Genomic DNA, 25929 nt, shown 5'->3' on the forward strand with positions numbered 1-25929 from the left:
GCAGCATCTCCTGACATGGAGTTAACCATATGCTGCATCACAAAAAGGTGCTCATTTCTGTCGTCACCATGCCCACTTGATGATGCATAGTTGCTTTGCTGCAACTTCCCACTTTTGATGTCATTCTGCTTTTTATAGCATGTATTCTCCTTGTGTCCAGGCTTTCCACAATAATAGCATTCTGTGCTGCTATTTACTTGCTGGTTCCTTTGCCATGAACCACGGCCTCTTTGGCTCCCCCTGCCTCTAGAACTACCACGTCCTCCTCCATAGGACTGGTTTTCCTGTTGTTGCTGTTGGTTCTGATTTCCTGCACGGCCACCAGAACGGCCTCTTCCTCTACCCCTGCCTCTACCTGTATTCGAGTAGAAAGCAGTCTCTTGAGAGGTTGAGGTGGCTGAACCACCATTCCTTTGCTCTTCACTCAGCAAGAGAGCAATAAGTTCCTGAAAATCAGGAAATGTTTCACGGACTCCAATGGATGTCCGAAAAACATTGTTGCAGGTTTGCCTAAATTCAGAGTTGAGGGAATGCAAAAGGTACGTGAAGCATGCCAAATGGGTAAGCAGGCCAGACATGCATTTCCCAAAAATGCTAAGGTGAGCAGAAGACCTTTGGAAGTGATCCATTCAGATGTTTGGACAACCAAAGCTGCTTCTATTGGTGGATGCCATTATCATGTCACGTTTATTGATGACTACACTAGGAAGGTGTGGATTTATTTTATGAAGCACAAAAGTGAAGTGTTCAGCCATTTCAAGGCTTTTAAGGCCATGGTTGAAAAAGAGAAAGGTGTGCATATTAAAGTGCTAAGATCTGATGGAGGGGGAGAGTACTTTTCAGAAGAATTTTGTGAATATCTGAAAGAACAGGGAATTCAAAGGAAGTACTCATGCAGGTCTACCCCTCAGCAGAATGGGGTTGCAGAAAGGAAGAACAGGCTTCCTCAGCAGAATGGGGTTGCAGAATGGGGTTGCAGAAAGGAAGAACAGCCCATGTTGATGGAGAGTCAAGCGGCTCTGAAATGAGCCTTGATGAGGAACTTGGGATTCCTTCTGTTGTTACACCTGGTGCAAGGAAAAGCAGGCATGATTTAAAGACGCCTACAACTGATCCCGTTGTACGGAGGTCCACTCGTATTAAGTATCCAGTTGACAGGCTGAGATATGATGGGTATACAGCACATCACTATGCTTATATGGTCAAGGTTGTTCTAGAGGAGCCAGAGCCCACATGTTTTGAGGATGCAGCAGGGCATAAAAATTGGGAAGCAGCTATGGATGAAGAGATGGCTACCTTGGATGCAAACCACACTTGGGATTTGATGCCTTTGCCTCATGATAAGAAGGCTATTGGCTGCAAGTGGGTTTACAAAGTAAAGCACAATGCTGATGGGTCTGTTAGCAGGTACAAGGCAAGATTGGTTGCCAAAGGTTTTGCACAGACATATGGAATTGACTATGAGGAAACTTTCAGCCCAGTTGCAAGGATGGCAACCGTGAGAGCAGTAATTGCTATGGCTGCTGCAAAGGGATGGTCTTTGCATCAGATGGATGTGAAAAATGCCTTCTTGCATGGTGACTTGCAGGAAGAGGTTTATATGATGCAGCCAGAAGGTTATGAGGATAAAGCACACCCCGATTTTGTATGCAGGTTGCGCAAAGCCTTGTATGGCTTAAAACAGGCGCCGAGGGCATGGTCAGACAAGATAGGGCAATATCTTGTCACTATTGGATTTCAGATTTCCAATTCAGATTTTTCACTTTATGTGAAAAGGACAAACAGAGGGATTGTGCTTATAGTCATCTATGTTAATGACTTGATTATTACAGGTGATAGTGATGCAGACATTAATGAAGTGAAGCTGCTGTTGAAGCAAAAATTTGAGATGAAGGATTTGGGAGAGCTGCGTTACTTCTTGGGCATTGAGGTTATTAGATCCCCGAGTGGGATATGGCTGTTGCAAAGGCAATACGGTTTGGACATGCTGTCCAAATATGGGATGACAGGCTGTAAGCCTATCTCTGTTCCATTGGAGCAGAATGTGAAGCTCAATGCAGAGTCAAGTGAGCTTCTTGAAGATATTACTATGTACAGGCGCATAGTAGGTAACTTGATTTACATGACTATAACCCGACCAGACTTGAGCTATGCTGTGGGGCTGGTGAGTCAGTTTATGCAGGCACCGAGGAAGCCACATTTGGATGCGGCTAGGCGCATACTGCGGTATGTGAAGTCCACATTGCATTATGGACTGTTTTATGAAGCTGGGTGTGCATTACAGGTACATGGATACACAGATGCTGACTGGGCTAGTAGTGTCTCAGACAGGAGATCTACTAGTGGTGCAGTAGGATTCGCAACACGATGTACAGCTGCAAGATCCACAACAGCAGCAACCTGAGCAACATGTGGAAGATTCTCAGGAGTCTCCACTGCAAAAAAGTCAAGAGAGATTCTGAGCAATAATAGAAAAACAGATGATACTTGTAATCATTTTGTATTAATAGAGCAAATGTCAACTTTTTTTTTTGGGTTGCAAGTAATACCTGGAGTCAATAGCTTTGTATTATTTGAATTGTTCTATTTACAATGTCTTGTGGATTTTAGGGATAGTTGAGATGGCCTCTATCGCAATGGAATCGAAAGTCTTGAAAGGCCTGGATGGCCTCCATAGTTACATCATACTTGGAGTCCTCTTCATTGAGAGCATCCCACAAATCTTTCCATGCCTCAAAACCCTTAGGAACTTGAATCTTTCCTATGCTAGTACCTTCTTGTGCCTCCCTTGTGCTCTCTTCACTATCGAGCCAGCCACGGTCTTCTTTGGGTGTCTCCCTAATTACAATGTGTAGCTTAATGATATCGCCCAAGGAAGGTCCAATTATAATGCCCGAGGAAGGTCCATCTGTTGCACTTTTACTCTCTTCATCAATGAGTTTCTCCTTCCCGTTGGATATTTCCTGTTCGTTACTGAGTTCCTCTTTCCCCTTGGATTTTTCCTCTTTACTTAGCTCTATCAGTTTTGGCCAACTCTGCAAGAAAATATCATGCACGTTGTTAATTATATGGAAAAAATGTCTAGAAAGATCCTACTGGAGTTATTAATTCTGTCTAAAATTTGCTGTGAAATTGTAGACATGGGAAGAAATGAAGCGCTCCGTAAGAAGAACATCTTGTCGGCACTAATAACGCTAACAATACACAGAATCTTAACTTGTATAAGGTTATTCACCTTTACGATTTCGTTTATCTGATCCTTCCATTGCCAGCACACAAATACCCAAACGACTAGTTGTCGTTGCCATCCATGCAAGTTCAGAATGTCCTCAGTATGAGATTTAGACTGCGACACTACATTCCAGGCTAAACGGTGATAATTTATGAGGCGCTTCAACTCACGTGGCTGCCTGGTTGCCCATTTAAGCAAATGGTTATAAGCATCCATCTCGCTTTCAGTGTAGCTGGCAATCAGCACAGGGAATTCAATGGCATGGATTCCCTCAGAAGTTTGTTTCATCTCATTCTCATCCTTCTGCTGATGGGGATGGTTGATTCCTCTCTTAGCTTCATCTACTTCGGTCTGATTGTGATCTTGCTGCTCCACGTGATCACTGGGATGTTTGCTTCCTTCTTTAGGATCGGCTGCTGTTTGAACTACCGGTTGCTGGACTTCGATTGCGCGGAGACTGCAGCAAGGCCAGCAAATAATGTCGTGGAGACTGCAGCCATGATTTGTTTCCATCTGCTTATCATGTATGTCAATGCTACTATTATCACAGCCAGCAGGTCTTCCTTCGTCCGCGGGTGCTTCGACTATATCTGGCTCGTCCGTCGCAGAAATCGGCACAGGTGCTCCTCTGCCCGCAGACAGAGCCTGTAAATTCTGTTCGTTGTCTGTAGACTTTTTATGTTGAGAAGTGCCACGTTGTGAACTTTCTGCGTCGGCTGTAGACTTCTTTTGTGGAAAATTGCCAAGCTGTTCCTTCAGGAACCGTCTCACTTGCGTCTCGCTTGGTTCAGGGAGATATACGGGTACCTGGATGATCTTCTGTAAAAACATTTCTGCACGGTCACTAGTTCCTGGAGTATTCGATAATTGTTTCTCAATCTTCACTTTGAGGTCTCTTATATTTCCATCTTGGGAGACATTGCTCCCCTCTGTAATCCCTCCGAGCCAGCTATTTCCATCATCCGAGAATTGTCTCCGGATTGCCCTCTGGATCATCCCTTTGTCGACCCCCAGCACAATGTTGATCTCGCAGACAGCCAAGACTAAATTTACAGCACTCAGCACCTGCACCCAACCACTCACCTGTCATGGGTTGATTCTACTTCTAAAAAGCTTGGATTTCAATTATTCGAGCTAAGCAAACTACGATAACTCCACAAAGGTTCTTACCTCTAGCACATAGCTTTCATCGCTACACCTGTCAAGGTCGTCTATAAATACAAAAATACGCAGCTTGTCTTTTGGAGGTATGAGCTTAGGAATTCTTGTTCCACGAATACAATCCCAGCTTCGGAAATCGGATCCAAGGACATTCCACCAAAAAGTTGGACTCTCACACAACTGACTTTTCATGAACTTGATGTCCTCGATAACCTCCTGTTGATAGCCAAACTTTGCTTCATATCCTGGCGCATATGTGACATTTTGAAGCTGTTGGCTGACGGGCTGTACGACACCCACAATTTTGCCTAAAAGTACCCATGAGACGACAAGCACGGTCGCAGGCACCGATCCATACTGAAATGTAGAAAAGCCAGAGCTGTCACCGTGTGCGGCGAATAGCTTCCACACAAGCCATACAAGCCACCCTCCTACCAGTAGACATACGACGAGTGGAAGCAATAGTTGCACGAAAATAACTCCCTTGTTCTTTTTCCAAGCATACTTGCAGCACGATCTTAACCATTTAGCTCGAGTCAACGACTCTTCCATTTCTTGGATGATTTCCACTGCTAGCCCTGCAAGCGCCTCAACCCGGCCTTGATATAGCCATGCATTGTACCTTACTGTAAGCACAGCAGGTGTTTCCACGATTTCATTACCAGATCCATTCGCAGCAGAGGGCCCTTGTACCTGTTCACGTCATATGCAAGTGCATTGGAATAAATCGCAAATCAATACATTCTACTGCAGTCTAGATTTGCAGTGATGGCGTCCTCCAAGTGCCAACTACAGCTTGTAATTGGACTACAATGAACACTGAGCACTCAACTCTTTAAGGCGAGAGCCAATGATGACCTCAAAACAAAAACAGCAGACTCCGCCAAGTTCCAACAGACTGCTTTCCACTTACCTTTGAGACTAAATTGACCCACTTAGAACCTTGCCAAATATCTTTACACCAATATTGTGCGTTGGCCTCGGGCAGTTAGCCCTAACTTTTTGGCCTCGGTTTTTTTCCATCTATCAATAAAATCTACGTTTTCCAAAAAAAGACTAATTCCTCACCAATTTGCTTCGGTCCGCAAGTGCTAAGCCTTTCAACACGTTATGCTGATTTTCCCGGTATTCAGCCAAAAACTTGTCAATATTTTCTGTTTCTTTGGACTTGTCAATATTTTCTTGGCTCGCCCCTTTGTCATGCTTCCTCCAAATTAGGAACTAAACCACCAGTACAGAAAGGTTAGCCAAGAACATGACAATATAAGAATGAACCTTCTGGTCAACTACTTGGCAAAACTTGCATTATGAAATGATGGAAACTATAAAATTCAATTATTTTTACATTTTGTAAATACAAAATTCTCCTCAAACTTTTGATCTAAACAAAGGCTTGGATAGACACATGTAGGGTTATGAAAGAATGGTCTTCTAATTTATATTTGAATGAAAGTTTCTAAACAATGATTTACATAATTAGATGTTTTACAAACACAATAAGTGTAGATAAAAAGGGCAACAACCCATGTTGCTCATATAAGAGCCTATAAAGGATCGAATGTTGGCAGTTGAACATGCTGGTGAATGCATAGAGATTCAAGACGAGGCTCTTCTGATGCGTACTTTGGCGGGCTACCTTACTTGCTTCAATAGCAAGAAATGTGGAGAACCACAAGGGTTTTCAAAATTCACTATGAGTGCACATGCTACTTAGAGTTTCTACATAATCATGCCCATGAGCATTCATGTTTCTTGTTTTATGCAGAGTGGTGGAATGCCTAAGGGAGATAGGGACAACCAATAGTAGGGAGGAAAGGGGATTTTCAGGGAAGAGGCCATGAAGGTGAAGTGGAGCTGAGGAGGATGGGGTGGGGGGGGCATTCGATCATTAGCATAGTGGAGATAGAGGCTACACTCAAGAGCTTGCCTAATGTATCTCTTGTTTCGTGTATCTGCCATCTAGAATAAATCCCATTGGTGTATGATTCATTCCTCCTAATGAACCATGATTCTTCCCATCTGTGCTTGCTACTCCAACACTTCTTTGTGCTATGTTCACCTCCCTTATCTCCGCTCACCTAGTATAATATCTTGTGTCATGTGGCTAGAGTTCCATCTCATTCACATTGAAGGTTGGCTCTTGTGACCATGCTCTGCTTTTATGTTTTGCTTCTCATATCACCACCCTCCCAAGTATTCTTGCACTCCTTCTTGGTTCAACGCTTGCACCATCATTCACACCGTTGTCCACTCCTTGCTTGTATCACACTATACTTGCACCATCACTGGATAGCATAGACACCTACACTATCACACTGAGCAATCTACTACACTAGCACTTATGAGAAGTCATTCATAGCTTCGCATCCACACACGTTATTGCCCATGTCACACACTCTTGTAGCTCACATAAGTGGCCCTAGGACTCTAGTAACACCTCCAAAAGAGACCAAAACTCCCCTTAGTTTATGGTGATCATGGTGGGACACTATTGGGATTGAGTAGCATGAGTGAAGTGGTATTCTAGGGTCCTAGAGGAAGAGGTCTAATGCTAAGTAGTTCTGATACCCTTGAAGGAGCTAGTGAGAGAACTAGGAGGTACTTAAGTAGAGTGGAGAGAATACTTCCAATAGACCAAACTCAATATAAGAAGAATTACGTGCGACAAAAGTTCTTGAAGTCCTCAAGGTGAGTAGAAAGTGATCCCATTACAGCAGTAGCCAGAGCAAGTAACTTAATCGAAAAACCCATTGATCTAGACTGATAGGCCCTGGTGGTTAGGTTGGGACTTCGAAGAAGAAGCAAGTCTAGAGTGGGTAGGGTTGTCACATTCACCATGGCGGTTCTCAATGTTGCAGAAAGAGGTAGACTTCTCAAGTTACTCAACAAAGTCCATGTTAAAACTCAAAAGTTCAAGGGCCTACTATATGAGAATGCCCAAGCTCATGTGAGAAAATTCCTAATGACATGTAAAGATAAAGGTGTGGAGAATGAGCATGCCTTTCTATACATCTTTTAGTCATCTTTGGAGGATGTAGCAGATGTGTGGTACATTCAATTTCCCCTTGATGACTTACAAACTTGGGCAGATCCAAGGAAGGAATTCTTGCAAACCTTCAAGTTGGAGAAGTTCAAGCACATGTGTTGAGTTGTCCATAGACACTTTGAAGGTAGGAGAGAGCATTTCTAAAATGTATATGCAAATGAGGGTCTTGGGAGTGAAGATGTCCGTGCCACCTAATGATGTTATAATGAAAGGGTGGTTCTTGAAGGCCTTACCCCCTGCCATTGCTATTAGAGTTGTGGACAAACTTATTGAGCATGCCTCCCTCGCAAGAGTTCCTAGCAGAGACCATGAAGATGGAACCCTGATGGAATGGTCCCACTTAAGTTTTGCCTCATCACACACTCTAACCAACCAGCTTACAAGAGAGGAGGGCTTATTGGCATGGCAACAACTCAAGAAGGAATTAGAGGAAATTAAAGAAGGTCTCAAAAATACAACAACGGTGGAGGGACCGTCATCCTTTGAAACCAAGATCAGAAGCAGTCTCAAGTGCACTAAATGCAAATTGGTTGGGCATGGTCACTTGGAATGCCCATCTAAGCATAAGGTATTGAATCCCACCTCCTTTTTACTTTTTACAAAATTCATGGGCATGATACTTCAAAATGCAAGTATCTTAAAGGCTTACCAAAGATTTCTCACAAAGTACTCTATTGGGGAACCTCTAGTTGCTGCAATCAGTAGAGCTGTAGCAACCCCTTCTCATCCACCTCCTCCCTGTGTGAAGGCATGTGAGCCACTTCTATTGGGATAAATGTGATCAAGGGCTTGCTCTAAGTTGCATGTGTGCATCTAGGGGAGTCACATGTGTGTTTGTGTGTAGTAGAAGCACACCTAGTGCTATGAGGTGTCTAGAACATGACATGATTGATGATGTAATGCAAAGTCCCCCACATGGGGAGGTGCCTTTGATTGGGATTTCCTATGATGTAGGGGTTGATTGCCATTGATGTAGGGGAGGTGCCTATGATCTAGGACACCTTCCTCTCCACTCTATATAAGGGGGTTCTCCCTTCATTTCAATGGACATGCTTTTAGCTTCACTTGTGCTTTTCCTTTGTGTCATCATGAATCTCTTCTATCCCACCCATCTATTCATTTGGTATCAGAGCCCCTAGGTTCTAGAGAATCTATCTTGAAAGTGCCACCTCATCATCTTCTCCGCCACCTCCATTTTGAAGCTCCCTCTTCCCCTCTTCTCCAAAATTTTTGCAAGAGCTTGTTCTTCTTCTATAGTGGACCATTCTAGAGCCCTCTAAATAGAAGCATCCTCCCCTTGGGGTGCACCTCTGGCTTAAAGCATTCCTCGACATATCGTCTCTGCTGCACGTACCGACACTCTCTGTTCTCTATGACTGTTAAACAAAATTTTGCCTCTACAGAATAAATGTCAACCTGCCCTTCAAGCACAAGTTAGCCAATGCTAAGAGCTTGCCCCTAGTGAAATCTAAGCTCAAATGCTTGCTGGAGTGTGGAGAAATAAGCAAAAGACTAGTCGGAGAAGGTGCGGTTCTCATGAGCAACTCTGCAGATTGTTTGGGCAATCCTCCTAGGTGGACAATCTCTAGTAAAGTCTTCAAATGTGCATTAAAAACCCTCTCAGTTATGCTTCATAGAGCTTGAATCAAGCCCTCCAAGTTACTATGTTTTTCCACTATAATTTTGGGCATTTTTTGGTTGTTGGATGCTTGATGCAAGCTTGGAGATGAATTATTGATAGAAAATTATTGGTTAATAATGCCTAGCCCTTGTTCATCTTCCAATGCTTCATATGTGAAAGCAAAGAAGAAGAAACAAGCACCTAGATATGTGAATAGGAAGGTAACAAAACTTGTGAAGGAAAAGCTCACACTTGGCAAATGAAAATCAAATTTCTGCTTATGAAAGAGAATTTGTGGGACTTGGTCAAGGAATCAATCATCTCAAGAAGGTGAATCCACCACAACCAAAGGTTAAGGGAAGGCAAGTGACTCTTCTTCAACTACACCTACAGATGCTAAAAGGATAGAGAAATCTTGTGCAATAATTGCATTAGGTTTGAGACATAATTATGTGCATCATATTTTAGATTTAGAATCCCCTTTTGAGGCCAGGCATAAGTTAGATTTGTTATTTGGTGTTAGCTCTCATACTTCTCAGTTGAATTTGAAAATTAAGTTCTTTGAACTTAAGATGGATAGAGACAATGTTGCAGCACATGTTAATACTTTGAGGAGCCTTATAACACAATTGGCCTTAATCAACTCTCCAATTATTGAAGATGATGCGATGGTTGTGCTCTTGAAGAGTATGCCTCAAGACTATGATTATGTTGTTACCCGATGACAACTTTGTGTGTTGTATCCACATATCAGACACTAGACTGTTGCATTCTTGAACTGTATGCCAAGGGGTTGACAAAAGGGACTTGTTATGATGGTAGAGTTAGGTCTGATCATGATCTGGACTGACACCAAAGCACTACTCCAATACCCTCACATGTGAACAAATTCCCATACCACTCTGGAGATTGATGGGGTGGAGTTGAAAGGCATCCACTTGGATGGTGGTGTAGCTATGAACATCATGCCAAAAGGTACACTACAACAACTGGGTTTAAGGTTGACAAGCAACATCCATTTTCAAGCCTGCATGCCTAATCAATGCAAAGGATTACCAAAAAGCAAGCGAGGAAAAGTGAGCGAACCAAAAAAAGCGAGCAAGAAAAAATGAGCAAGGCAAAAAAAACAATCAAAACAAAACAATAATACATTGACAAATCCTTATTTTAGCAACTGTCTAAGTTCTTTAAAAGTCCATGAGAGAGTTGGACCTATGTCATTGCCAAGGCATCATTAGTAAAGATGCACCCTATCTTCACTCACTTTTACTCATTTCATTTTTTGTAATCATCAACAATCAAGTTCTCTCTCTCCACTACTAGCATTAGTGAGATTACCAATGAAATTTTTCACACAAGTCAAAAGTTTTGTAGGACTTCGTGAATGGAATAGTCCACATTATATGCATGTACAAATGCTTGGTATCTATTTACTCTTGGAACAAAATGCAAGTTTTTATGTTTGCAAAAAAACCCTCCCTAATGAATCACTCTTACATCCCACCAATCCAACAAAATCTAAAGAGACGACATCCATTTCTTTAAAATAAATTAAATTTCAAAACAAATCAATCTTTGCTTATAGAAATCAATGGTAGAAGCCAAAATAGACAACATATTGACATGGCCCCTATTAGTAAAACTTTCCTCTATATCCGATGTAAGAAAACGGCCAATTGTTTATTAAATTCACATTTTGATGTTACTAAATGGTGCAAAAGGTCATGATAATCAGCTAAATCATGCCTTGCCATTCGTTTTGATATGTAACGTGACCCCATTTGGATTTGTAAATCAAAAGATACAGGATGTCCAAATTCATGCACTGCTTGTTTTGGCCCAAAAGAGGAGAATTTCGATGTCCTGTATCTTTTGATTTACAAATCCAAATGGGGTCATGCTACATATCAAAACGAATAGAAAGGCATGATTTAGATGATTATCATGACCTTTTGCACCATTTAGTAAAACTTCATGCATCCAAATGTGAATCTAATAGAATTTTTGCCAATTTCTTGCACTAGATTTAGAGCAAGGCCGCTCGTAATAACATGTTATGATCATGTTCGATGTTGAAGTTTTTATTGAATGATGCACTTAAACTATATACTACTTGTTGGTAGCCAAAGAATTTCTATGCAAGCTCATCTCATGAGAATAAATAAGACTATCACTATTGTAGACTTACAAGCTTATGTTATAATCATCTTTAAAATTATGGTGATACTATAAAACTTTATTACTGATTAGTACATACATATAGTGAGGTTATGTTTTTCTCAACTGATGCACTTCAACTATATAGTACCTGTTGTTGTGATAGCCAAAGTATTTCTATATAAGCTCATCTCATAGAATATAGAACACTATTACTAATGTACACTTGCAATATTATGTTATAATCAGGTTCAATGTTGAGGAAGAACTATAAATCTTTATTAATGATGAGCACATACATACAATGAGATTATGTGTTGGTAGCCCAACCATTTCTACTTTGCTTGCTTTTTCTCGCTCGCTTATTTGGTCCTCACTTGACATCGCTTCCTTGATCGACTACCTCATGAATGCAGATTGAAGCCTATGGGAGTGGTGAAAGGTGTTCACATGAAGATTGGTGGAGTGACAACCCTGTCCAACTTTGTTGTACTGGAAATGATCGAGGATGAAAAATGTATCCTTTACCTCTTTGTAGACCATGGTTGTGGTCAGCAAGCGCCATTCAAGATTGGTCCACTGATGAGGTTTGATTGCCCTTAGGGTCCGCCACCTTGGAAAGATATATGATCATAGGAAGAGCTCATCAATACTTTGAAGAGGAGGCACGAGTGGAAGAGGAGCGTTGTGATTTTGGGGATTGAATTATTAGGGGAAAACAACTTGCCTACGTAGAGGACTCACCCTTTCAACATGAAGCCTATGATGTGTGCCTAAGGGGACGACGAGAGCTTTGACATATCTTGTTGGATCGGGCTAGACAAGAAGAGGAAGAAGTGTTCATCTTCGATTGGATGGGAGCCTTGGGCTCCTTAGTCAACATGGTGGAATTATGCAATTGAAGAGGATTTCGAGGCCCATCTTGGTACTTCAAGGATAGTGCAAGAGGGAGATTAGGAAGCATTTGCACCATTCTAATGGAACTAGTTTATGAAAGGATGCCTTTTGGTCTTTGCAATAATCCCCACATGTATAATACAATGGTGACTACAAGTACTGAACAAGGTGGCAGTGAGGTCATTGGGATGACTTAGGGACATAATTGGTAAGGGGGACACGAGACATGGATGGCTCATACCAAACCGAGGACCATGTAGCAACAATAAAGGAAAAGGAGACTAATGGTACTACATAAGAGACTGATGGTCTTGTAGAGGGTACTAATGAAGCCGAGGAAGACAATGATGGAATTATAGAAGAAGACTTGTACGATACCAAGGAGGATGACAACCCAATGCTTAATGTCACCCGAACACTAGTAGTAGACTGCATGACTATTGGAAGGATAGCTACCACAAGAGTAGATCACGATGGGTATGGAGGAAACCAAGAGCATATTGGACAACAAAGAGAAGTTGTACGTATTCCAACTACAATAAGGGACCCTCCATGCAATGGAACATACCATACCCCTTATGAAGAGGAGGACGTTTTTGACCTTACCTTTCTTGAGCTTCATTTGTCAGAGGTAGATCCTCTCGTAACTAAGGATTCTCTAGGAAGGACTTATGTATCTAGGAATGCTTAAGCAAGTGCAAAAGGCCAAAAGAAGATGACTCCTAGTGCTACATCTACATGTCAACCACTTTAAGAGAACCCACCAGAATTTTTTCCATAGTCTTTGTTAGGGGAGGTGGGGGGGACTTTTCCCTGGAGTATAATTTGGCATATGAAGTATTGGGAGGAGAGATAAGTAACTCTAAATGCACAAGAATGCCCTAAGTTGGTCGTACATGAAACTGGCAAGACCAACCTCAACATCTAAAGGTTGCTAGTTGGGTTTGGGATTATGATAATCTTCTTGCTACATCAACTGGTTTATTCCAAGAATGTGTTGATGTTTTTGCCTAGTCATATAAGGATCTCAAGGGGTTCCTAGCTAAGTTTATGGAGCACCAAATAGACTGGTGCTCGGATGCAGACCCAATGGATTAAAGGAGCATATCGCATGAATCCAAACTATGATAAGGTAGTGCAAGCTAATATCCAAAGTATGGAGCAAGCACGATTGATCTATTCAGTGGACTTCTTTGGTTGGGTCAATGGAATTGTAATTGTACCCAAAAGAGAGACAATCAAGCTTTGGGTGTGCATTGAATATCGCAGTTTGAATGCCACCACAAGACGAGATCAGTTTCCTCTCCCTTTCATGGATAAGGTGTTAGAGACAATGGCTGTACATGCTATATACTCCTTCATGGATGGGTAAAGTGGCTACGACCAAGTTAGGTTTTGAGAGCAGAATCAATCAAAGACCACATTTGTCACCCAATGGGGGACCTATGCTTATAGAACATTTGATGCCCTTTCGTCTATGCAATGCATTGGTGACATTTCAACATCTTGTCACAAAACTTTTCCAAGAGAATATTGGGAAGTTTCTACAAGTATTTTTAGATGATTTCTCTGCTTTTAACAATAAAAATTTTTGTCACTTGGATCATTCAGTACAAACTAATTATCTGCATAAGTTAAGATGGGTTTTTGACAAGTGGACAGAAGTCTGTTTGTGCTTGAATCATGATAAGTGCTTCTTTCTAGCACTTTGAGAGGTTCTCCTTGGCCATATTGTCTTAGTTGAAGGAATGACTATAAATCCAACTAAGGTGGAAGTGATACTCACCTACCCATCCCCGGCACACCTAGAGAAGTGAAGTTCCTTTTGGGGCATGTGGGCTACCTATAGAAGGTTCATGAATCATCTGATTCTATGCTAACATCGCGACAGCGGCATTGAAAGGACTTATTTGCCAAGAACAATCCTTTATTTGGTCCACACCATAATAGCTAGTGTTCGTGACACTCTCAGAGAGCAGCCCATGAAAGCACCCATTCTATGACTGCCCACATCATTTTTCATGTACATGTGGATGCAAGTGGATTGGCCATTGGTGCAATACTAGCCCATCCTGACAAGGATCACAAACTCGACTTGTCCGTGTACTTTGCCATAAAAAAATTGAATGGAATGGAACGAAACTACAACACCATGGAACATGATGGTTACGCATTGTATGTGCCATTAAAAAGTATCAGCATTACTACTTGGGTAGTAAGTTCATTATCATTACTGATCATCAAGCCTTCAAGTATTTATTAAATAGACCCACCCATGGTGGTAGATTGAGTAGACGACTTCTTCTTTTTTAAGAATTTGACTTTGCCAGTGTGGTGAAAGTCCGAAGACTACATCAACCTATAGATCATTTGTCATGGATATCTTTGAGAGAAGCACCACCTAGGGTTGAGGATGAATTGCCAGATGTAAGCCTTTTCTAGGTCAGTGTACCAATGGATAATTGCTTTCCACTGTGGTATGCCGACATAGTGCATTTATTGTCCACGAGTTTCCTAAAGGGCTCACCCAAGTATCCCCTTTCAAATTGCTGCGAAGTTGTATAAGCTAGAAAAGCCCACATCTTGAGATGGTGCATGTTTCCACATAAAACATAGTCCATTCTCGAAGAGGCTCACGATGGCATGTGAGCTGGTCATATGGCCCCAAAAGCAATTATTAGGAAGATTATGCGCACTAGGTTCTAGTGGCCAAAGTTATTCCAAGATTGCTATGCTCATGTGTGTCAATGTGACCATCTCACTGAGCCAGACCCAGAACTATGGGAGTGAGTACCTTCTCCTAAATTCGTTCAGACCTGTTCCACCCTTTTATAGATGGGGTTTGTATTTTGTTAGACCTATCTCTCCTACCATGTCAACGAGCTGGCTATGAGACCTAAGCACCTTACCCTTACGCTGTTCAACCCTATGCCACCCTTTTATAGATGAGGTTTGGATTTTGTCGGACCCATCTCTCCTCCCACATGACGGGGAAACAAGTGTGCTCTAATTGCCACAGACTTTGTTACCAAGTGGGTTGAGGCCAAGGCGGCGAGGACATACAACATTGCCCAAGTCATAGTGACATTCTCATATGATCAGATCATCTCTAGGTTTGGGTGCCCTATCAAATTGATAAGTGATTAACCCACTTTTTGAATGACATCATTCATGACTTAATTAAACAACAACAAATCATTCACGAAACATCAAGTTCATATTATCCTTGGGCCAATGGCCTAGCTGAGAGGTCCAATCAAACCATGTACAATACTTTGACTCATTTGTGCCTCAGTTGCTTGGAAGATTGGGATATTCTACTTCCGTCCACTTTGTTTGATAGTTATGCCGTATGAGTTTCATATAGAGACTACCAAGGTGGTGGCAGAGATGGATGACAACTTGGAGGCATGCAACCATGAACAAATTTGGGATATAGGAGCCTTGGAGGAACATAGGCAGGAGGCCATCCTTGATCAAGATGTATCACAAAAGTAGCAAAAGGCAAGGCATGATTGGACGGTGGAATCTCAGTCATACAAAATTCCAAGTGGGTGATTTGGTCTATTTGTATTCTAGCAAGTTCTTGAAACACAAGCCCATGTTTGTGAGTGGCTGGACAGGTGCTTCTTTCATTTCAAGAATTATTCCCAGTCTCATTCCCAATGGTTGTCTTTACTTGGCTGCTTTGGAGGGTTGAGCTTTACCTTCACTCGTGAATGGCTCACGAGTAAAGAAATATCATGTTCTCTGAGTATCTTTCTTCCAAAACCCCTATGTATACTTTTGAAAAAAAAGAAGTGTTTCTTCCTCTTCATTTCTTTCACTTGAAGCAAACAACATGTATTTCTAACACTTTGGTGTGGAAGGATGCCCTAGCCAACTCAAGCTTGTCTCTTCAATTTTGACACTCTTGTTACAACGGTGTCACCTGACATCCTTGACACTTGACATCTTTGTCATACTTGTCTGTCTTCACACACTCTCTCTAACTTCTCTCTCTCTCTCGCTCTCACACACACACACACACTCTCTCTCTCTCTCTCTCTCTCTTGGTTTCCTCATACTCCTCTCCACTCTCTCTAATGTGGACTCTCCACTCTGTCTCCACTCTCTCTAACATGGATTCACCCTGGACATCCTTGTCACCCGACATCCTTGACACTTGACATCATTGTCATACTTGTCACTCTTCACACGCTCTCTCTAACTTTTCTCTCCCTCAATTTCCTCATACTCCTCTCCACTCTCTCTCTAACATGGAATCACTCTTGACATTGTTGTCACCGTGACAATCCTCATGCGACATCCTTGATACTAGAAATCTTTGTCATACTTGTCACTCTTCACACACTCTCTCTAAATTTTCTCTCTCTATATCTCCTCATACTCCTCTCCACTCTCTTTCTAATGGGGACTCACCCTTGACATCCTTGTCATGTGACAACCCTATTACCTGACATCCTTGTCAGTTGACATCTTTGTCATACTTGTCACTCTGTACACTCTCTCTCTAACTCTTTTTTCTCTTGATTGCTCATACTCCTCTCCACACTCTCTCTAACTTGGACTCACCCATGACAGTCTTCCCACCTTGACATTCTTCACCTAATATCCATGTGCACCCTTGTCAGCCTTGACCTTCTTGTCAGCCCTTCTTTCTCTAGGTGGGTGAAAACTCCCTTCTCTCTACACCTTTAAAAGCAACATCCCGCAAAATCTAGGCCCTATTGCTATATTTGTCATCATATGCTAACCTTATACCCCCTTGCTAAATTTGGCTCCCAATCCTCTCACACTTGCGAAAAGCCTCTCATGCCCATCTCTAGCCCCCTTGAATTGTGATTTGTAGTAGTCCCCTCACTTTCTTTTTCATCTCGCTCCCTCTCCGCGCTTGCTTGTGCAACCTATCCCTCCTCTCCCCATCTCTCCATCTTCCACTAGCCCCACCTTCCTCTCCCCTTGTGCCTACCTCTACCTCTGCACTTGCACTTCCCTTCCTCTCCCCATCTTGCCATCTTCTCTTGATCCTCCCTTCCTCTCCCCATCTCGCCATCTCCCTTTGAGCCTCCTTCCTCTCCCTCCTCCTTGTGCCTTGCACCCTCTCCCCCTTGTGCCATCTCTACCTACCACCTAGCCCTCTATCGCCCTTGCCTTCACCCCATCTTCTCCCTCTACCTTGTGCCTCCTTCTACCCCCTTCCTCCCCCTACATCCAAGCTCACCCCTCTATGCCTCTAGTTCACACTTCCCTCCCTCCATCTCCACTCCCACTTCTCCTTGCACCATATTCCTCCCCTATTTGCACCATCCATCTTCCTTCTTGTGCCATCCTCTCCATCCCTTGCTCCATCTCCTCTCCCCTGTTGCACCACCTCCCCTTCCCTTGTGCCATCCTCTCCACCCCTTGTGATAGCTCCATGTCTCTGCGCCTCCATTTTGCAACACCCTCCCTCCACTATGCTACACCTTGCTAGTCGCTCTTCCCCTTCATGAACATGTCTGCCCTACACTAGTTCCATGGCACAATTTAAACATAAGTACAAACCTTGCATGCCAAAGGACACATCTTTATGCCCTTTTATTCTAGCATGACCCTCTGAATCACATCCCACATTCATTAGGGGAAGTTTGGACTCAAAAAGGGCCTCTTGCATTAGGGTCTAAAAAATAGGGATTAAGATCTAGACCATTAAGGAGGCTCAAGCATTAAAAGAATGGAGGTTTTCATTGGTGGAAAAAAATGGTCCCTAGTTTGAGTTATCCAAAGTACTCAAAGTTATCCAAGTAAAGAGGTGTTTCTATTCTGGGAACATTGCAAAGTCATTAAGATGGTTCAATCAAATTTGATTGAAAGGTGGGAGATTAAAGGTGCTTTGAAAGAGATTTGAAGGCCCACAAGGGCAGATTGCTTGGTGGCTATCGAGAGGGCCATTAGATCTACTTTAGAACTAATGGCCTCAAATGCTCCCCAAAAGAAGGGCGGCTAGCCGTTAGATCTAAAGGAGATCAAATGGATGAGAAACGGCACATGCAATGGGGCAAATCATGTTTGTGGGACAGTATTTTGATGAGATGGCTACATAATGGCATGCCACACAAATTGTAGGATCTTAATTTCAAACTACCTGCTTACTTTCGAGTTGCTTTCCCATTTAATGCTTCTCCCACTTGGTCCACCCTTTTCTCTAGGCCTTTAGATCTAGCTTACATCAATGGCTACCATTGATTATAGGTGGCCAATCCCTACAACTCTGCCACATGGCATGTGTTGTCTTGCTCTTCATGTGCAAGACCTCTTGTAAGTCAAAAATCACATTTAAACATCCAGGACCATGACCTTTTCACTTCCTTTTCACATGTAATCAAGAACTTAATCCATTTCCTTAATCCTCCCCTTATGAGGCACTTTTTGTGCCCAAAATTACCTTAATGACCACCAAGTTCCTCTCCACATCCCGCACCATTGGAGTTTGAGGGTGCCAGTTCAAGGCATTCCACAATGGAGGTCCAACATCCCAAGAGATAGTATGAGGATTGCTAGTTTTGGCCACGTCATTTGCTCATGCCTCAAGTGCTTTGAGTTCAGATCATGGTGGCTCCAACTACCATCCCCCATAGGCATCACTAGAGCTGGACAATGTCACAACCCCTCCCCATCAACCATCTTATGCCTCTAAGATCAAGGTTGTGTTTAAATCCTTCCTCAATCTGAATCTCAAACTCTAAAGAATTTTATCCACCATAGAGATTGAGGCAATGTCCTTGAAAGAGTTTGAGAAAGTGGTCTTTCCACCATTGGAGCGTCAGATTTGCAAAGCAGTAATCAAGTCTTATGATGTTGATAGTGACATGTTTGAGTTTTTGTGTTCACACTGGCATACTCTTATGGTAGCTCTTCTATTGGCTTACCTTCATCTCCATAGTCTATCGATGTAGCCCACTTTTGATGAATCTCAGTTGTTTTCGTCCTTCCTCACACAGTGCAACTCACATAGAAGAGGACACAATTGTCGCAAGGTCATAGAAGGGACCAATATCCTTACACAATACTTCTTTACACAGTTATACTTTGCATGAGGCCATCTCTTCATCACCAAAGGTATTCTTCCTATCCTGAATGCTCTTCTTACCATTCAGCCTTATGACTTTTTTTGCCTTGTTCTGCTCTACTTTTCGTAGCACTATGCAAAAACACCATGTCACATGCACCTGCACATGTGCCCCCCACCTAACGTACTTTCTCCAGTAGTGGTGGGTAGCATGTCCCTAGCATCAAACACCTCCTTGTCCCCTTAATGCCTATGTTCCCCTTCTCCATCTCCTATAGTCCATTGTGCCTCTATACTCAACACCCCTCCCTTTTCTTCACCTCCTACTCTCCAACCCTCTTTTGCTATCTATTCAGAAGGAGCCCCTACCGAATAAGAGCTTATCCTAGTGTCTATACAGGGCCATAATATTGTACTATCTCTTTAGGGCAATAGTGTCATAAAGCTCCTAATAGTGGGATTGATGTACTCTCACCAGAGTCTACAACAGTAATTGATATCTTCTCTTCGGTGTCTGAGAGGTGATTGATGTGGTTGATACTGCTTATGAGCTGCTTGAGTCACTTGGTTTAGGAACCTTGCCATCTTTGATGGAAACTCTTATGGCCGACACAGTCACAGATCCCATCATCTCAGCATTGGTCCATGAGGTTTCTCCACAGACACACTCTTTAGGGTCACTACTCATCAACCATGCCTATGCACCAACTTACCACCATGTCCTTGGGGCTACTGGATCCTTTCGAGGTACTTTCTGCTTGTAGGACACAACTGCCTTAGTTTGTGCCACACATGGGACCCCACATCACTCAAGCACCCCATGGCTTTGACTTATATTTGAGTTTGGGTCTCAATTCTCTGCTTTGTGGTGCCACTATAGCTTCATATTCTCCTCTCAGTGCTGCCATTATAGCTCCTTGTGCCACATAGTGGACACCTAGCCTTTCCCTCCAGCAAAATTGATTTCCTACCTTTGACAGGGTGAGTCCTCAGAGGCAACAATGAACTACGATAGGGGCACTTGACCCACTTGATGCCTAGCTAGGAATAATTATTTTGTCAGGAGGACCCTTGTCCCTTAGAGCAGATTGCCCCTTGCTTCTAGAGAATGATATGCTCATGCACTTCATCACCTCATCATTTGGGCAATATTTCTCTAATGTAGCATAATTGATGGTTGAGAATGAGGACTATCAAAAGCTCTGCTCTAATTGTTAAGGCGAACGATCACTTGTGTGATAGAAGAGGAGGACTTAGACTTGGTCTTTACCATCCCCTTACAAGAGGCATTTGGTAGTAAGCTTAGAAGATCAAGGGCCCCCATTTGTATTTTGACCTAGATACTATTGCACTGGTGGAGGCCTTCGAGCATCTAGAGGATCGAGATGGTAGCCCTTTTCGAGGAGTACAGTGAGATGATTGACATGGCCAATAAAATGAGCTATAGTGACATATATTCTTGGGTCAAGTGATCCCCACACATGGCACAATGGATCATGGATGACACCTTTCCTCATTCGGTGCTATGATTTTCAATTTTAGAGGCCCACATTTCCAGTGATATTGTCCCAAAAACAGCACTAGAGATTGGAGTTTGAAAAACTAACGAACATTCAGCACCGGGCTTGGTTGTTAGAAGTTGAGGAGAAGGAGGAAATGTGGAAAAGGAAACAGGAATCCCTTGAGGACCAACATCATCGTGAGAAGTAGGAGTGGGAAGTAGAGAAGGCTACCATGCAATCCTTACATACCTTAGTAAGTCGGGCTGCAACACAAGCTCACATTGCTCTCATAGCAGCAGACATGGATTTTATCTGAGTGCGCGACAGTTGAGCCGATGATCAAGGTGGAAAAAAAAGAGCTTGCAACCATAATTGAGTGCCATACGCTACTTTGACAATCCTATGGGTCCTTGCAGCAGGATTTTTCTTCTCTAGAGGCTGAGATGTCCCTTCTCAAATCAAAGGACTAGTCACTACAAGCTAAGCTATAATTGTTACGAGTCCAACTATGAAAATTTGCGCAACATCATGGACACTAACGAGGAGGAGGATACACACTCGAGAACATTTGCAGCTTGATGATGCATGAATTCTATTGTCTTCTCCTTTGGTCCAGTAGGCTCACCATGAAGAGGGACTCTGAGAAGTCATGCTGGCATGGAAGGGGATATAGAGTGTGTCCTTTGGCAGGCGAGGTTTGTATATGTATATATATATATATATATATGCGCACAACATGAGTAAAATGATAATAGTAAGGGCTAAAACCTAGACCTTAAACCCTAAACATGGACTTACTGACCGAAGTAAAAATGAGACACCAGTGTCTAGTGAATGTTGCTTGAAAATTTAGGATCAAAAGGTAAGATCATAGCTTTGACCATAGACCCGCAGAGGGTTGATAAAGAATCCCTCATCATGTTCTCCGACTTAGAAATGACATATATATGCTCAGTCATGCCTCCAAAGATCGCATCCATTATGTTCTCCATCCCCCCATCTCTCAAATCAGGAAAGCTATGCTCATGTATGTCCATCTCCTTAACCCTCATTTAACTACGTATATGATATGTTTGTCTCATACTATTATACAAAGACAGCTAGAGAAAACTTAATCATAGAACCTTACCTTCACGTTTAGCAACTGCAACAACCAATTGCAATTTTTAGTATGGTCACCAACACCAATGTAATTTGAGACATGCGGCATAAATCCTTTCCCATTTTTGTAAGTTGGAACTCATGTTCTCCATCCCCCCATCTCTAACACAAGAAAGTGATGCCTGTGTATGTCCATCTCCTTAACCCTTGTCTAACTACATATTTGATATCTCTATCTCATACTATTATACAAAGAAAGCTAGATAAACTTAACCATAGAATCTTACCTTCACTTTCACCCACTGCAGCAACCAATTGCAACAACCAATTGCAATTGTTAGTATGGTCACCAACAACAGTGTAATTTGAGACATGGCGGCATAAATCCTTTCCCATTTTTATAAGTTGGAACTCTCCCACTCCAGGGAACCATTCACTTGGGTGAGACTCTTTAAGGTTTCTTTGAACTACTGTCATCAAAAGACTTGCTTCCACCTACACCACCCATTTAAGAAATAAATATATTGATAAATCTCAACAATGCTTTCAAAGCAACTAATTAAAGGCATATCTTTATGAGTTTAGGACACATACTTGGAGCATTGTACTAGATTTCCCTGTACCCCAAGGGCCCAAAATACCCACTGTAATTGGCGTTCCAGTAAACGGGTTTAAAAGTAGTGCTGCAATACCATTAGCTAAATTTGTACTTCCTGTGGATGTTGAAAATAAGAGTTTCTACACAATAATTAGCTTTTCATGTTCAATGCATTTTCCTACACAAGTCATTAGAATAGTTTTACAATGAAGAAACGATAGTTAGCTCTTACTGAGACTTTATTCAAAATTTAAGGATTAGTAGTATGTTTCATTTCAAATTATTGAAGAGAAAGAGACCAAGTTCTTACCAATGGACAAATAACAAAAAAAACTTAGATTTAATATATCTTTTAGGTGCCCACTAAAAACCAGTAATACTACTAAGTTCATACATATAGAAGAAAATTATGGGACTGTTTGCGCATAAAGTATATATAGATAAATGAAAATGCTAATAGAATCTAGATAAAAGCTCACTTATTTGGTAAGAGAAAGAGCTACGAGTGACTTGTAGGAGTTCTTAATTTCTCCTTGATCTACTGACATCATAGGAGGTCTTATTCTAATGAGATCTCTTTAAGAGTCAAGATTTGGCCTCATGAGAAACATCAACATGATAAGTATAATCGGAAAGAGAAACCTCATATTCTTATGCAAGTATACAAACAAACATCTTGAGTTACTTAAAAGCATCTTAGACAAAATAGTCTATAGAATATTTAATTCAAATGGATTTCCCAGGGAGACTTTCCATTTTGGTGGATGAAAAAACAAAACAAATCTACCCGTATTCTTTACCTTTTTAGCTATCGATATGTAAAACATTCGTTGGCAATTGAACTTTAGAGAGTAGACCAAAATTTGTGAAAAATAATCTTATGGAGTGATGGTGGAAAATCTTTCCCAACTCATCTAAGAGGAAAAATATCATTTAAGAGTTTTTACCTAGAGTGTCCTTGAGACTAGGCCGATCAGATGCTCTCTCTCTTGGAGAAATTTTTTCCTCAATGATTTCACCATCTGCAAGGCATGTGTACATCAATTGGGGGAAAAGAAGCGTCAAAGCTACATATGGTATAATTGCTCGAAAAGGGATTATATAAGAGACTCACACTTTTTTCGTATCTGTGTTGTGATAGTTGACCCTCTGTTAATCAATTCTTTTGCCATGTTATGTTTTTTCCCCTCGAGTGCTATCTCCAAAAGGTTGTCTTTTGGGCATTTATTTTTCTCCTCCAACAAAAGCATTCGCACACTATTGAAATAGGGAGACTTGTCAGCAGTGCCTATAATAGGGCCAGCCGACGCCCATAGCAAGAGAGGCTTGTAGTTGTTATTTTGTGCATGGTCCAACAAAAGATTCACGAGGCACTTAGCTTTCTCCTCATCAGACCTAGAGGCATAGACAAAAATTGAGTACGATATCATTGTCATTAGGTGTGTTCTTTTTCATGTACCAATGCTCCTAGAAAAGAGATTTGTCATATGAAAAAGGCAAATGGATAAAAGTGTTATCATTTGTATATAAATAGTTATGGATTATATTGGACTTTTGGTTGAATGACAAGTTGATGACCACGATTGGTTCGTTAGTGCTCTACGAAAAACTGCAAACTATATACAATGAACTTGCAAATTTCTAAAATTACTTATAAATTTAATATCTCAACTGTTTGAAAAAACTTACAAACTTTTAAGTTTTTTATTGAGTTTTCTCAATCTGTAAGCTTTTAATTATTTTATAATTCAAAACATCGAAAATTAAAACATCTCGAACGAGACTTTTCAAGATTTGGAACTATAATATAACTAAGATGCTTCATTAAAAGTTTTGTGATTTGTTCAACAAAATGTTTTTACATCATAGTAAAGGGTCATACTGAATTTTTGTGATCCTTACCTGCAAGCCGCTGCCCAATGCAATGCTGTTCTTCTGTCATCATCTCGTTGCTCAAGCAGATCATTACAAGCTTCCTCTTTTAGTAGGATTTCAACTACATCTGGATGACCTGCCCACAACATTTTCATTTTCACATGTACAAACTATTTTCTCATTTTTACAAAATATACAAAATTTTAGGCAATTCAGCTACATTTTAGCTTTTAAAACCATCCAAAATTTAATAGGAGAAAAATATTTTTCGTGAACATCACCTGCCCTAGCAGCCTCAAGTAAGGGTGTTCGCCCTGTAGAATCTCGTTTTGCTGCTAATGACTCTTGGCCGATCAATTCGTGCTTCTCCACCAGCAGCGTTACAATGTCAGTGTTTCCTACCCGGCAAGCTACATGTAGCGCCGTCAAGCCTTGGCGATCCGTCAACCTGAGTTAGAGTCCACAGAAAACCTAGAAAACCTGTAACCTTGTAAATTCAGATTTGAAACCCGATGTATTCCTTAGCACTACCTCCTTAGAGATCGAAGCTCCCTTTGGTGAATTTCGACTTGTAAATTTAGAAGGAAAATTAAGTTGTGTACTTCATATTAGATAAAAATTGCCTTGTATAATAGGTGAGCGCAGTATAAAAAATCGTTTGCTTTCTGAGGAGTTAGTGCACTGTTTGTGAAGACTGACCTGAGTGTGTGTGCATCAGAGACGGAAGCCATCCTGTTTACAGCTTTCTTGAGCTCATGAGTTGATCTCTCAATAGCCAGCATAAGCGCAGTTCTACCTTTGTTAGTCCGCTTTGTAAACAGCTTTTTAACCTTCTCAACATTCAAAAACTCTTCCAAGACTCCACTCTCTACGGCCAAATGTAAGGCGTTGTTGCCACCTTCGTCTTGCATCTCCAGCTTCACGCTTTCCTCTCGCAACAGATCAGCGCAAGCATCAGACAGCCCTTGGCTCGCTGCGTACATCAGTGGAGTACGATGAACTGCATCGACCGTATTGATTAGATCTGCCTTCTTTACCCGCTCGTCTTTGAGTAACAGTCTCAATGTCTCCCGATCCCTGCTGTATATGGCTAGATGTAAAAGGTTGTGCTGATCAATATCTTTCCCATGCACAGCCACGGAGTCCACTCCCAACAGCAGAGCGCAAGCCTCATGCAACCCTCGCTTCGCTGCAGACATCAGTGCAGTACGACGGAATCTGCGGGGATCATTGGGCTCGTTGACTATATTTGGCTTGTTGATCACCTCGTGCTTGAGCAACACTCTCAAAGTCCCGAGAATATTGTCGCTATCTAGAGCTAGATGTAAGAGATTATTCCCAAGAGCAGTTTTCGTATGCACATCCACGCCTTCCACTCCCAAGAGCAAAGCACAAGCCTCAGCCGAGCCGTCGATTGCTGCACACATCATTGGAGTTCTACCCTGTCCGTTGCGCTCATTGAGTATATTTGCCTTCCTCACCCCCTCATGTTTGAGCAACACTTCCAAAGCCTCTGGATTCTTGCTACTTATGCCTAGATGTAAGATATTGTTCCCGTCAACATCTTTCCTGACAACAGCGACGCCCTCCACTCCCAAGAGCAAAGCACAAGCATTATGCAACCCTCGGTGCGCTGCAGACATGAGTGGAGTATGCAACAGTTCATTGGGATCATTGAGTATATCTGC

The 25929-nt window shown here is 41.9% G+C and overlaps 2 protein-coding genes across 3 annotated transcripts; both read right to left on the reverse strand.

The window, feature by feature from the left end:
* Positions 1 to 2591: 2591 nt before the first annotated feature.
* Positions 2592 to 5534, reverse strand: LOC147881966 (uncharacterized). Its single transcript, XM_087401986.1, has 4 exons — positions 5462 to 5534; positions 4403 to 5086; positions 3236 to 4297; positions 2592 to 3035 (listed from the first exon to the last, which is right to left on the reverse strand). The coding sequence occupies exons 2-4, from the start codon at positions 4943 to 4945 to the stop codon at positions 2607 to 2609; spliced, it is 2034 nt and encodes a 677-aa protein (XP_087258112.1). The 5' UTR covers positions 4946 to 5086; positions 5462 to 5534; the 3' UTR covers positions 2592 to 2606.
* A 15-nt stretch (positions 5535 to 5549) lies between these two features.
* On the reverse strand, positions 5550 to 25929 carry LOC147881967 (uncharacterized). Of its 2 annotated transcripts, XM_087401989.1 has the most exons (8): positions 24941 to 25929; positions 24523 to 24689; positions 24269 to 24377; positions 23481 to 23761; positions 23314 to 23388; positions 22363 to 22481; positions 22056 to 22263; positions 5550 to 5614 (listed from the first exon to the last, which is right to left on the reverse strand). In XM_087401989.1, the coding sequence occupies exons 1-8, from the start codon at positions 25882 to 25884 to the stop codon at positions 5592 to 5594; spliced, it is 1926 nt and encodes a 641-aa protein (XP_087258115.1). In that variant the 5' UTR covers positions 25885 to 25929; the 3' UTR covers positions 5550 to 5591. The 2 variants fall into 2 exon arrangements, with proteins under 2 accessions (XP_087258115.1, XP_087258113.1); XM_087401987.1 differs by lacking the exon at positions 5550 to 5614 and having other exon boundaries at positions 21971 to 22263.

This window comes from Dipteris shenzhenensis, chromosome 30 (assembly GCF_047967505.1).
Source record: "Dipteris shenzhenensis isolate YYH24624 ecotype China chromosome 30, Dip_SZ_1.0, whole genome shotgun sequence".
Taxonomy (NCBI): Eukaryota; Viridiplantae; Streptophyta; class Polypodiopsida; order Gleicheniales; family Dipteridaceae; genus Dipteris; species Dipteris shenzhenensis.